This window comes from Anopheles arabiensis, chromosome 2 (assembly GCF_016920715.1).
Source record: "Anopheles arabiensis isolate DONGOLA chromosome 2, AaraD3, whole genome shotgun sequence".
Classification (NCBI taxonomy): domain Eukaryota; kingdom Metazoa; phylum Arthropoda; class Insecta; order Diptera; family Culicidae; genus Anopheles; species Anopheles arabiensis.
Window position 1 is genome coordinate 63,899,621 of NC_053517.1, and position 11,416 is coordinate 63,911,036.

An 11,416-nucleotide genomic window follows, 5' to 3' on the forward strand; every position below is an offset into this window, starting at 1 on the left:
ATAGCGCGAACAGACTGTCCGGAGTGGATCAATTAAAGTCCCATCTTTTATTGAACCTCAAACAGGTGCAATGGCTGCTGATCGCCGCCGTCTACAAACAACTCACATCTCGTTGCTAACGTGTATGGTTTTTAAGGTTACCATCGCACACTTAGAAACAACTTACACTAGTGACGAATAGTGCCAACTTCACACGCACATGTTTCAAGCAACAAATTCGTACCGTGGATGGTGAATATATTTTTAGCAAATTCCTCTGTGTGGTTTGTTGGTACAGTTCTTGTTCTTTATTCCTTTCCCTGGTGTCTTTTTTCTTTCTTCTCTTCTTTTGTTCAATGTGTTGCGTGTATCGACAGAGGTGTATGCGTGCATGTGCTGTATGTTCCCAATGCAAGAGGTATAGCATACAGCAGAAAACCTGAAACCATGAAGCAAGGCAGCAGAGTGAAAAAGAGCAGATAAACAGACACACAGTGCGCAACACCATGAGACAGCCGCCGCTGTAAAGCAGCGAGAGAAAAAAAGAAAGCGCGATAGCGTACCAGCTAGCCATCGAGAAATCACGGCAACGTTGCAATTGTAAAGGTGAGATGAAGGGAACTAATTTTCTTTCCCGCTTGCTCAACCGCGCCAACAGTGCCCGCAATGTGCGGAGAAGCAAGGCAAATGCCTATAGGCTCTTTTCCTTTCTACCACCTATATTAGCCCTTTGCCCGCTGTGTGCTCAGCTTCTGCGACAAACTCCGCACACAGGAAGGAAACAGTGGTACAAAAAGCAAGTGAATGAAGCAGGGCGAGGGGAAACGAGGGGAGTAGGTGGGGGGGGGGGATTTTACACTTTGTTTGCGTTTGATTGAAATTCCAGAGGAAAAAATGCTACAAACACGAAACGCTTGCTGATCGGTAACATGTGACGAAGAAGACGTCCGCTACCGTTATTTCTTTATTCGCAGTATGTCTGTTTCTGTTCTGTGGCTTGAAGAAATACACCCAGAGCAATCATATTTTCCCGCAAAATAAGTTTTTATTTGTAATGATACCTCTAACGCCTCAGACAAAACAATTGGCTATGTTGGAAAAGAGCTAATACTGCAAATCTACAAATTCCTCTAGCCGTTCCCTCGCGGTGTTGTAAGATGTGATAAGCTCATTCAGGGTGATGTTTTTCGATTTTCTTGCAGTTTTAAAGTATCCTTCGTTGAGAATTTGTGGTATGTGCTGCTGTACAGCTTGGAATTGAATTTGCAGCCGCCCGGACGAACTCGACTCGTTAGCATACCGGTTAAGTATGGTTGTCCCAGTCTGTGGATAAACGTAAATATGGAATGAAAGAAACACACCACACACGTTAATATTGTTATATTCTCAAGCAAAATAACGAATTTTTCATTTATATACACACCATGCCATAAAATGCTGGTAAATCAACTTGCCGACGATTACCCACAAGGAAAACTTCCAGACGGTCAGCCATACTGCCCGCGTTAGTTAATTGCATGAAGTTGATCGTAGTTTCGTTGATTTGTGATCTTAATGGTATGGAAAGGTGAGCATGGCTAGAATTAATATGATAGTTTGATTAATCTCGACTGATATTCGACAGACGTCCAACCAGATATGTGTGAAATTCACTATCATTTACCTACCCTAGGTAACGTTCCCGACACCAGCTGTCGATGGAAATAGCTTCAAAGTAAACGTCCACGGATAGTTGTGCCTCGCTTGTGATTGGAACATTTAGGAGAAGCTCGTGACAATGCCCAAAATGCCAAAAACCATTCAGCTGCTTGGAGGCATGTGTACTGCCTGTGAGCTCACTATTCTTATTAGCCATTTTTATGTCGACAGGAAGATTAATTCGATAACGTATATGAATCCCGTCGTAGTCAAAATTTGTAGCTCGAACTATCTCGAGCAAAATGAGTAAATTTCGATGAAGCTGTTTCGGGATTTCAAACCGATCTTTACGAACCATCGTGGGGGACATTAAAATGTTACTCTTTCCTATACATGCCACATGATTCTTAATAATTGGCGTATGTGGTTTTTCCACAAAGTACCTCTCCAGAGCGTAGTGATACATATGAAGATTGGACTCACGCATTTCCTGATACAAAGGGTTGGTGGTAATGTTATTGAAATCGGGGAATACTGTCATTATGCCTTCTTCTGGGTTCCAAGTCAGTGTATACAGTAGCACTTCGCGCCCTAAATCAGCCATAAGATGTAGTGATTGAGTTTTATTTTGCATAAGCTTAGACAATTGCAGCTGAGGGGCGTTATTCTGTTCATCTGGATAGTAATTGTCTTCATCAACATACGTGAACAGAAGTTGAGGCTCGTGTGGTTCTGCTTTCAGCATTTGGTAATACTTTTTTTGATGGTCCGTTTTGCAGTTCTCTTTTATGCGATAATAATCTTTTTCGTATTGGCTAAAAATTTTCTCCTGCCACGAAATGATTCGTGTCTCATATGAACCATTTTCAGGCATATCGGTAGCTTCGAGGCTTTTGTCAAGACCCGCTAGATTTGGAACATCTATTAAGGAATGGATCTTTCGAATGGTTAATCTGTGAAATAAGTACGGACGTAAATGCAAATAGAATAATATATTTTAACAAACACTACTTACCTGCAACGAAAGTTCGAGATAGAATTTTTGGTGCGATAAACTCCAGTTTTAAATTGTTTTTTGTTTGTAAACATAACTAAACTTAAATTTTCTGCGTACTGAATGAATTAATACTTGATTTGGGGTTCTTGGTTTCAACATCCAACCCGGCGCTGTTTGTTTACCATGAAAATTGCCATGGAAACCATGAGTTGTAAGTCTTGCTGTAAAGTTTAAATGTTATTGTTGATTTTCTTCGTACGTCTCGTGTCCAATGAAAAATAAAAATTGTCTATGTGTTGTTAATGTTGTTTCAGAAAAAAATCTAAAGAATAATTTTATATTTATTATTAATTACTTTTATACTTATTTGTTTTAATTGATCGGGCTGAAAGTTTGCCTATTTCTATGAATGCAATTTATTTTTAAATTGATAGCTTTTGGAGCAAATTGTTCCGATAACACAAAAAGGCAAATAAAGAACATTCTGTTTCTCTAAATCAAACTCAATACTAATTCCGCACGTTTTAACGCAAAAAATTAATCGTTTTCATGTGTAAACAATGCTTTCTATCTTTTGATGCCGTAAGCAAGTAATGCCGACCATATATTCTCTTCTATTTCATTTATTCATTAAGTTTTTTTCATTTTATGATAAAACTAACGGTCTAATTGAAATTTTGAATCACTTAAATTTTACTCGAAAATAAGCACAATACGAAAAGAAGAAGAAGAAGAGAAACATCATTCTCCCTGGTTGCCAACTGACGTGGTAAAGTTCAAAATAAAATAAAATAAAATACTTACAGCTTGTGGAAAATTACAATTTATGCACCAAAAAATCGGAAATTAAAAGTTGGGAGGCTACGAAAAATTTCAGGTCAATAACAGCAATGAATAAAAAGTAATTATAGTTTTTTTTTTATTCAGGAGTAACGGTCCAAAAAGGCTGTATTGCTTAATAGTAATTATAGTTTAAAGTTCAAAAATTACCGGGGTATCCGGTTGCCTTTTTAAAGGTTAGTAGTAGTTTAATACTAAATCATAATGGTGCTAGCCACAAGGGTTTCAATTAGTTGTGTGCACATCTCTACATCATACGTAGAGTTTTGACCAAAATTGTCGTGATGTCATCTACTGTGCGAACAAAAGTGACACAATAACAAGCTAAAAAGCAACAACAAGAAAAAGTTCGGATAATCATGTTGTCAATTGCACCGGCCCGGAAAATCGGAAAACGTATTCATTGGCTGGCATTCCTATTGTTCTGAGCCACTTTATTTACTTGTTTTTAAAACGTGTTTACGCCACACTCGCAGGTAATTCGGTGGTATGTGTCTTATAATGAAAAGATCATCCCTTTTCCTATCCTGAAACTATTCATACCGACCATAACATTGAACTATGTTTTAGCAGCAAGGATTACGTATGTCGCAAAGCTGCAACTGTGTATGAAATATACAAGGCAACAATGAGCCTCTTTCGTACGACGTTTCCATTTGTATCGCGGGAGCTTCTCAACTGGTTTCCTGGTCACATGGGAAAGGGCATGAAACAAATGCAACAGAAATTGAAGCAGATAGACTGCGTTATAGAGGTTCATGATGCTCGAATCCCGCTCACTGGTCGGAATACGGAATTCAAACACACTATCAGCGGCATTAAGCCCCATATCTTGGTTCTCAACAAGAGTGACTTGATTGAAAAGCACTTTGAAGGCAAAATAATCGAACGCCTACAGCAAGAGAATCAAGATACGATGCACGTGTTGTTTACCAATTGTAAAAACCAGTAAGTATGTGCATGATTTATAAGATATTTTTAATAATACTACTTCATATTGTTTTTTTTTGTAGAAGCTGCCGAGGGCTTCGAAAGTTGATGCCACTGGCGCAAACCTTGATCAATAGCTCTGATCGCTTTAATCGGTCAAGTCAGCGAGAGTTTTGCATAATGATAATTGGCGTGCCGAATGTTGGGAAATCCTCACTAATAAATGTGCTACGTAATCGTCATCTAAACAAAAAAGGAGCGAGTCAGGTGGGAGCTGTTGCAGGCGTTACGAGAAGTGTACTGAATCGTATCAAAATTTGTGAAGATCCAGCTATTTACCTACTGGACACTCCTGGCATTCTCGAACCAAATATCGCCGACACTGAAACAGGTCTTCGTCTAGCATTGGTCTCGTGCTTGCAGGACCATCTCGTGGGCGAAGAACTTATTGCCGATTATCTACTCTTCCTGCTAAACAAGCAGCGCAATTTTCGCTACGTCGAGATAATGGGTTTGCCTGAACCAACGGATTCGATAGCCTCCGCGTTAGTAGCCAGTGCGGTGCATTTGAATAAAATGATTCGCACGAAGCAGCTAGATGGCACAAGCGTGCTGCGTCCCGACGTCAATATGGCAGCAAAACTGATGCTAAAATCCTTTCGCACTGGGGCTTTTGGCAATATTCTATTAGACGAAGATAAAATCATGCATTCTAACAATAATATTAGATTAAAAAATATATGACCAGATTCCGGTTCGCCTGCCGGAGCTCTGCTCGAAATATCTCTAACATAAAGTGCAATATTTGGCCAAGAAGCCAAAATTGTCGTTCGATAGTATGCTGATAGGCTCTACGATAACTGAATACAGAGAGTAAACAAATAAATCCAAAATAATTTTCTCCTGAAAAATAATTTGAATTCGATTAGTAAGAAAGATTAAGATAAACTATTTTCTAATGTATTGAAATTACAAAAACCACAAAAGATGATAAGCGTGAATTATTAACAATTTGGTATCTATGCTATCATAGCTGTGGTTTTAATAATGTTAAGCTCGCGTTAGAACCCCAGGTGAAAATTGGGGTTCTATGGCTATATTTCAATAATTTTTTATCAGAATATGGCCTTTCGTACACCAAAAGAAACGGTGTAAAAAATAATGGTCAGTGGGGAATCACAAGGAAATTATATAGGAAATTTATCGGTCGTAAGATCCGGCCACGAGTACTCAAGACAATTGACGTTCATTTTATTGTTTTGAATGCAAAATATGTTAACACTAGTAAATAATTATGTAAACCCTAAGAAAGTGAGAGAATGAGTTAGCGCATCAAAATGCGTACAATAAATCCCCATAATTCGTCGGATCAGATACATTTGCTGCAGCACTGGTGAAGTAGCTGCTGTGCTAAACTTGCTTGAAAACCACTGAAACTATGCGACTTTCACATCGGTCAAAATACGAAGCTGAATGACAGAAAGCAAACATTTTGAACCTTTTTTAACAATCTCGTTTCAGTGTGCGTGAATGTTTGGAATTGGCAAATAGTTGTGAGGTGGAAAAGCTTGTTGCTTCGTTTGGAATTGGGAAAGTAGAAAGTCGTCCAGGAAGGACATCGTTGGAAAACGGGAAAACACACACACACTCACACATTCCTTTGGAAAACGTTCATTCAGACCGTTAGTCGTTACTTTATAATATTCAGTTATACAAAATGGACCGTTGTGAGCAGCACGTACAAGCGATCCCTCTGCAGCGCCTTAATACACGTGAAGAACACCAAAGGCGGCAACATTTGCGGCATGTATTCGAAAAGGTGATAATTAGCAATGCGAATCCGTTCCAATTCCTACTCTCTAATTGTGAAATTTAAAGGACGGCATTACTAACCGACTATGGATGCATATGTAAAAATCTCTTTAACATGTGTCATTCCAGTACGACGCGGATTCCGATGGATATCTCAATATAGTTGAGATGAAACACCTAATACACGAAAAAAAGTGTGCCGATATGCCTAAAGATTTGGCGTTGCATCTGCTTAAGTTGTCGGATACAAACAACGATGGCCGGTTGGATTTCGAAGAATTTTACAAACTCAGTCTCGAGCATCCGTACTTTTTGTGTGAAATGTATATTAAATATTGTAAAGCAGTGGTGCCTAAACGTAACGATGCTGAAGAAGGAGATGTATTAGGTATGGTAATTTTATTATTAGAAGTTAGTCTCGAATCCGCGTATCAGCATTACGTAAGTTTCTTTTTTATGCGAAATAATCTTAACAGTATCGGGCAGTTGGTTGTGATAAAATAGTGTGATAAAGTTTTGTTTCTGCTGTTCACGAGGCCTCATAAATTGTACTCGACACTATCGCTGCGTGATGCAATGTGCATGTGTTAGAGTATTTCAAGATTGTTAATATCGTTTGCTCATTTTCAGATGGCGAATATGAGCAAAGCATGAAACTTTGGCCTCCACCACTGATGATGATAATTTTTTCGATTATGGAAATAATTTTCTTCGTCATCGATATTGTGAAAACGCAGGAGTAAGTTCGCTGGCAAACAAAACGCAATGCAATCCAATATTGAATCTGCCGTTTTCGTTATCTAGTCAAAATGGTACAAGCACTAGCGGCCCGATGGCGACTTTGTTTATCTACAATCCACACCTCAGGCACGAGGTGTGGCGGTTCCTGACGTATATGTTTGTACATATCGGGTGAGTCATCGATGGTGCGCGACTTGATGAATCAACGGAAAATGTTATAGAAGTGCTTATTACCTATTTCTGTAGATTCATGCATCTCATTATGAATCTGCTGGTGCAAATCTTTCTTGGAGTTGCACTAGAACTGGTACACTGCTGGTGGCGTGTGGCGCTGGTGTATCTGGCTGGTGTTGTCGCCGGGTCCATGGGTACCTCACTGTTCACTCCGCGCGTATTCCTTGCTGGTGCTTCCGGCGGAGTTTACGCACTCATCACAGCTCATATTGCGACTATTATCATGGTATATCTCCAACGAAACCAAATCAACCTAAGAGCAGATATGAATTATTTTACTCTTCTTCTTTACCGACTTCATAGAATTGGAAGCAAATGGAGTACGCTATCGTCCAGCTGTTTGTGTTTTTAGTCTTTTGCGTGACCGATTTAGGTGTTTCAATATACAACAGTATTAACGATCCCTTCGATAAAGTGGGCTATATTGCCCATGCAAGTGGTGCCTTGGCGGGATTTCTGGTCGGAATAGGTGTGCTGCGGAATCTTAAAGTCGAGTCCTGGGAGCGAAAGTTGTGGTGGTGTGCGGTGTCAATTTATTTCGTGATAATGATCGCTGGTATAATGTACCACTTTTTAGATCCTTCCCATTTTTACTAGGCCTCTAGTATTGCAACCGCACATTCATATGCTCAAAACTACAAGCGAACACTGTCGGCGCGTGCTGACAGGAAAATCCTACTATAAGTATTGTACATAGTGCAAGCACTGTTAACGATTTTACTATGGTGCCTTTACAGCTCAGCCTTAGTGCCTTTTACGCCAAACCATCGATCATTTCCAACTTGAAAGGTAATCGTGCCTTTATATTTTTATTATTCGTGCATGGAGCTTTTGGCTTGCGGAGTTTACATGTGAGCTGCTTTCAAGCAAAACGATTCATGTTGCGTGTACTTATTGCTATAGTATTATGAAGGAGAATAAAACTTGTTCACACAATGTGTCTTAGTTATGAACATTAATATTTCGATTTCTTAAAATCGACGTCCTCATCGCCTCCCGATTTAGCCTTACGTTTCTGGATGATGTTTTGTATTTGCTGCCATTCCCGATCTAGCTCTGCCTTTTCGTTCTTCTCTGTCTTGTGTTTTCGTGTTTTTCTACCGTCCTGCATCTTTACGCCATACTGGAAGGCAGCTTTCGGCAGTGCCTCCTTGCTACTCATGTAATCGGAATATTCTTCCTGTGTGTCAAAGTCCCAGCGTCCAATTGGACCTTTTTTGTTTCCTAGATCCATTTTGGTGTAATCGACCTCGTCATCCGAATCATCTATAGCATCGTTCATCTCCTGTAACCCTGGATAGCACTCAGCGTAACCTTCCGGTTCCGCTGTAAGTTTGGTAATAAGCTGTGCTGACAGCTTCGGAGGCGCCGGAACGGGCGGTATGCTAGAGGATTCGCGTTCAGCCGCTGTATTGTCATTATACTTATCGAAGTAGCTGTGGCGACCCGTGTTTCCTTCTAGTTTTGACGATCCTGCCACATCCTCATAACGACGGCTCGGATGGTAGTCTCCGATGTCACCGTATATGGAATCATCCGCCATACCCTTGCTTCCGGGTTCGTCGCCCAACTTAAACAGAGGTTTATCCTTATCGCGGCGCTTATTTTTCTTGCCCCTTCCTCCCTGCCGCATGTAGGACAGTATTTGGGCTAATTTGTTGATTACGATGTCGTTTGTAGTGAGCGTTTGTGTATCCCCTACCTCCAATGGTACTTCTGCCTTCGATCGAATAACGGTTGTGGGAATGTCCGAGTCGACATTTTCATCTTCTAGCTCGATGTGATACGCCATGCGACCGGGAGCAAACATTTCGTTTCGCTCAATCTTCCGCGAGCGTTGTTTCTCCAAGGTGCGAAAAATGTTTTGCCCCAGTACGGTCCGAAACTCCAACTCATCTTGCGGTTCTTTATCCACGCTGCCCGCTACACTAGCCCGTTGTGGAGGTAGTGTGTTGCCGGGAGCTGGAATCGACGCCTCTGCAGAGGGCTCAATGTCGACTAACTTTTCCATTTCTTCCTCCTGCTCATTCTCTTTAGCTATAATCTCGCTTCGAACTTTTTGCAGCAGAGCGTAGTCGAGGCCCTTCACCAAATGGGTATGCTCCATGTCACCACCCAAGAACTTGGATTCCTGAATCTGCTGTCTACGCCTTTCGGCTGCGTTTAAACCTGATTTCACATCCGGTGCCACAGCGCGGTATGCGCTTGTTGAGCTAGATGAGTCTAGATTCTGATAGTCCGGGTTTGCGCCATCACGCCTTTCTCTGGCCCGATCGCGGTATTTTTCTGCCAGTTCGGCCAGTTTGTTATCTTCCTGCTTCTTGAGCTGTGCATAAAAGTTTTTCTTTTTACGTCGTGCTTCGTGTCTTTCAGACGCAGGTGGTTTCATAGATGACGATGATGAGGTCGACGCTACCGTCGCTCCCGCAGCGGAAGTGGACGACGATGCTTTGGACATCGCGTCACGTATTGATCCGGCGGCATGTCCAGTGCCTGGTGGGGCCCGCGGTGTCATAAGTAGTTTACGAAAATCATCGTTCGTCAAACGTTGCGTGGCCGGAGTTTCCGGTTCGTGATGATCGTTGTCCGCTGGCATTTTGATTTCTGCTGAGAACCACACCAAAACAGCTTCTCCTGGAGTCGCTAGTAGTTTCCTAAAAATAAATTAAAATATTTATGCTTGGGTAGAGTTATTGATTGATAGCTATTCATTTCATTCGCACTACTATAAAAAATTTTCGTGTACCTGAATTTGTTATGCTTAAGGACAAATCAGTAATAATTCCAATAATTATTTTGCTGGGATTGTTGTGACGACCAAAGAAAGAAAATAAACAATCGACATTAGAACATATTTTCTTCACAATGGGTCTATACCGGTCATAAATGATGACAATTCATCTTGTCATTTTTGGTTCAAAATACCTATGACTCCGATCAAGGTGTCTTTATTAGGAAGGTGAATTGTTAGCGCGTTTCCCGGGCGCCATCATTGAGTATTGTTATGTCAAATCGCATACAATTTTCTATACCCCCCTCCAGCCCTCCCCGATTTTAATACCGGAGCCCCCAGTATTGTTATGTCAAGTCGTGAAATGTCAATTTGCTCTGAAGCACTTCACCTCCTAATATCCATACACCTTGGACTCCGATATGCGCTGTTATAGCGGATAGTGAAGCTGTAAAATATCAATTTCAATACAAGATTCCACACTTTATCTCAAGTCTGTGAGACACTTCCCCGAATCGTTTTTGAAGAATGCCAAGAATACAGTATGATGCCTGAAAACGTTGATGATACCTGAATTCATTGGATTAAATGCTGAATCTGCGGCACATTTCTTGGACATAGGGTAACTGTATCAGTTTTCGGCAGACAAGTGCAGCAGTCTCACAAAAACTGCTCATGCATATACATTTTTATTATTTTTCATGAAAGTGATGATGGTTGATAAACTATCGTCATATATTATGTTATTATTTGCCATTTCAAAGCCCTTTTTTCAACAATTATTCATGAAAATACAAACATTACTTTCCTTAGATAGGTGTTAAAAAGCACTTTAATTATTAATTTTATGTTGTTTATGGTCCGTTTTGATAGTCTTTTTGATGTGACATATAAACAAAGCAGCCATTGAAGAAAGTGACAGCTTGACGGTTGTAGCGTACGGCACCGACTGGCTCACAAATTATTATTTTTCTGTTAAGATATTGCATTATTTATCGTGATATTGATGATATTTGATACAAGAAAGGTCTTGTTATGAGTCGACATACGCATTATAGTGTTCTGATCAAGTTTTAAAGGAATATTCATCCAAATCTAAGGTGTATTATTGTTCCGAGTTTCGGCAGGAGTCCACAACATTGAGCTGTCAAAAATGAACACTACCTATTTTCGGCAACATTTAAAGTGAAAAATAACTTATATAACTTTATCGTGATTTTAAAATTCCGAATAAGTTAGAATATATTAAATAAGCATAAAATCTTTAATATACACCACTTTTTCATTGTTTTACTGTTCTGGTTCTCCTAATCACAAAACCTGCCGAACTCTTAGCTGACAGCAAATCTGCCGACAATGTACAAAAATTGATGCCGACAATGTACAATTTATTTGATATTTTGAAAAATACTCAATGAATTGGTGAGAGATTTCGTATGTGAATAACAAATGAGTACACGTTCGCTACAAAATTGTGTTTAATTTTAACGCATTTGTGCAGAATTTCACGTTTT

The 11,416-nt window shown here is 40.1% G+C and overlaps 4 protein-coding genes across 8 annotated transcripts; 2 read left to right on the forward strand and 2 right to left on the reverse strand.

Moving 5' to 3' along the window:
• Positions 1-893: 893 nt before the first annotated feature.
• On the reverse strand, positions 894-2,917 carry LOC120893927 (Meckel syndrome type 1 protein homolog). The gene is made up of 4 exons (XM_040296160.1): positions 2,633-2,917; positions 1,647-2,570; positions 1,403-1,556; positions 894-1,302 (listed from the first exon to the last, which is right to left on the reverse strand). Exons 1-4 carry the CDS (start codon positions 2,704-2,706, stop codon positions 1,084-1,086), a joined length of 1,371 nt encoding a protein of 456 aa, XP_040152094.1. The 5' UTR covers positions 2,707-2,917; the 3' UTR covers positions 894-1,083.
• A 710-nt stretch (positions 2,918-3,627) lies between these two features.
• LOC120893929 (mitochondrial GTPase 1) lies at positions 3,628-5,295 on the forward strand. 4 transcript variants are annotated; one of them, XM_040296163.1, is made up of 3 exons: positions 3,628-3,941; positions 4,025-4,402; positions 4,468-5,295. In XM_040296163.1, exons 2-3 carry the CDS (start codon positions 4,083-4,085, stop codon positions 5,126-5,128), a joined length of 981 nt encoding a protein of 326 aa, XP_040152097.1. In that variant the 5' UTR covers positions 3,628-3,941; positions 4,025-4,082; the 3' UTR covers positions 5,129-5,295. The 4 variants fall into 4 exon arrangements, with proteins under 4 accessions (XP_040152097.1, XP_040152100.1, XP_040152099.1 ...); XM_040296166.1 differs by having other exon boundaries at positions 3,628-3,930; XM_040296165.1 differs by having other exon boundaries at positions 3,628-3,930; positions 4,028-4,402.
• A 610-nt stretch (positions 5,296-5,905) lies between these two features.
• LOC120893928 (protein rhomboid) lies at positions 5,906-8,107 on the forward strand. The gene is made up of 6 exons (XM_040296162.1): positions 5,906-6,203; positions 6,326-6,584; positions 6,827-6,935; positions 7,001-7,108; positions 7,184-7,397; positions 7,475-8,107. The coding sequence occupies exons 1-6, from the start codon at positions 6,102-6,104 to the stop codon at positions 7,766-7,768; spliced, it is 1,086 nt and encodes a 361-aa protein (XP_040152096.1). The 5' UTR covers positions 5,906-6,101; the 3' UTR covers positions 7,769-8,107.
• LOC120893926 (protein Red) lies at positions 7,682-10,033 on the reverse strand. 2 transcript variants are annotated; one of them, XM_040296159.1, is made up of 2 exons: positions 9,918-10,033; positions 7,682-9,850 (listed from the first exon to the last, which is right to left on the reverse strand). In XM_040296159.1, exon 2 carries the CDS (start codon positions 9,765-9,767, stop codon positions 8,127-8,129), a length of 1,641 nt encoding a protein of 546 aa, XP_040152093.1. In that variant the 5' UTR covers positions 9,768-9,850; positions 9,918-10,033; the 3' UTR covers positions 7,682-8,126. The 2 variants fall into 2 exon arrangements, with proteins under 2 accessions (XP_040152093.1, XP_040152092.1); XM_040296158.1 differs by having other exon boundaries at positions 7,682-9,825; positions 9,918-10,023.
• Positions 10,034-11,416: the final 1,383 nt, after the last annotated feature.

Excerpts from the sequence above, each read along its gene's own strand:
- LOC120893929 (XM_040296163.1), top strand. The coding sequence starts at position 4,083 with ATGAGCCTCTTTCGTACGACGTTTCCATTTGTATCGCGGGAGCTTCTC. Across the intron at positions 4,403-4,467 it reads TTTACCAATTGTAAAAACCA|AAGCTGCCGAGGGCTTCGAA; the intron begins GTAAGTATGTGC and ends TTTTTTTTGTAG.
- LOC120893928 (XM_040296162.1), top strand. The coding sequence starts at position 6,102 with ATGGACCGTTGTGAGCAGCACGTACAAGCGATCCCTCTGCAGCGCCTT. Across the intron at positions 6,585-6,826 it reads TGAAGAAGGAGATGTATTAG|ATGGCGAATATGAGCAAAGC; the intron begins GTATGGTAATTT and ends GCTCATTTTCAG. Across the intron at positions 7,398-7,474 it reads ATATTGCGACTATTATCATG|AATTGGAAGCAAATGGAGTA; the intron begins GTATATCTCCAA and ends CCGACTTCATAG.
- LOC120893927 (XM_040296160.1), bottom strand. The coding sequence starts at position 2,706 with ATGTTTACAAACAAAAAACAATTTAAAACTGGAGTTTATCGCACCAAA. Across the intron at positions 2,571-2,632 it reads ATCTCGAACTTTCGTTGCAG|ATTAACCATTCGAAAGATCC; the intron begins GTAAGTAGTGTT and ends CTTATTTCACAG. Across the intron at positions 1,557-1,646 it reads TGTCGGGAACGTTACCTAGG|CCATGCTCACCTTTCCATAC; the intron begins GTAGGTAAATGA and ends TATTAATTCTAG.
- LOC120893926 (XM_040296159.1), bottom strand. The coding sequence starts at position 9,767 with ATGCCAGCGGACAACGATCATCACGAACCGGAAACTCCGGCCACGCAA.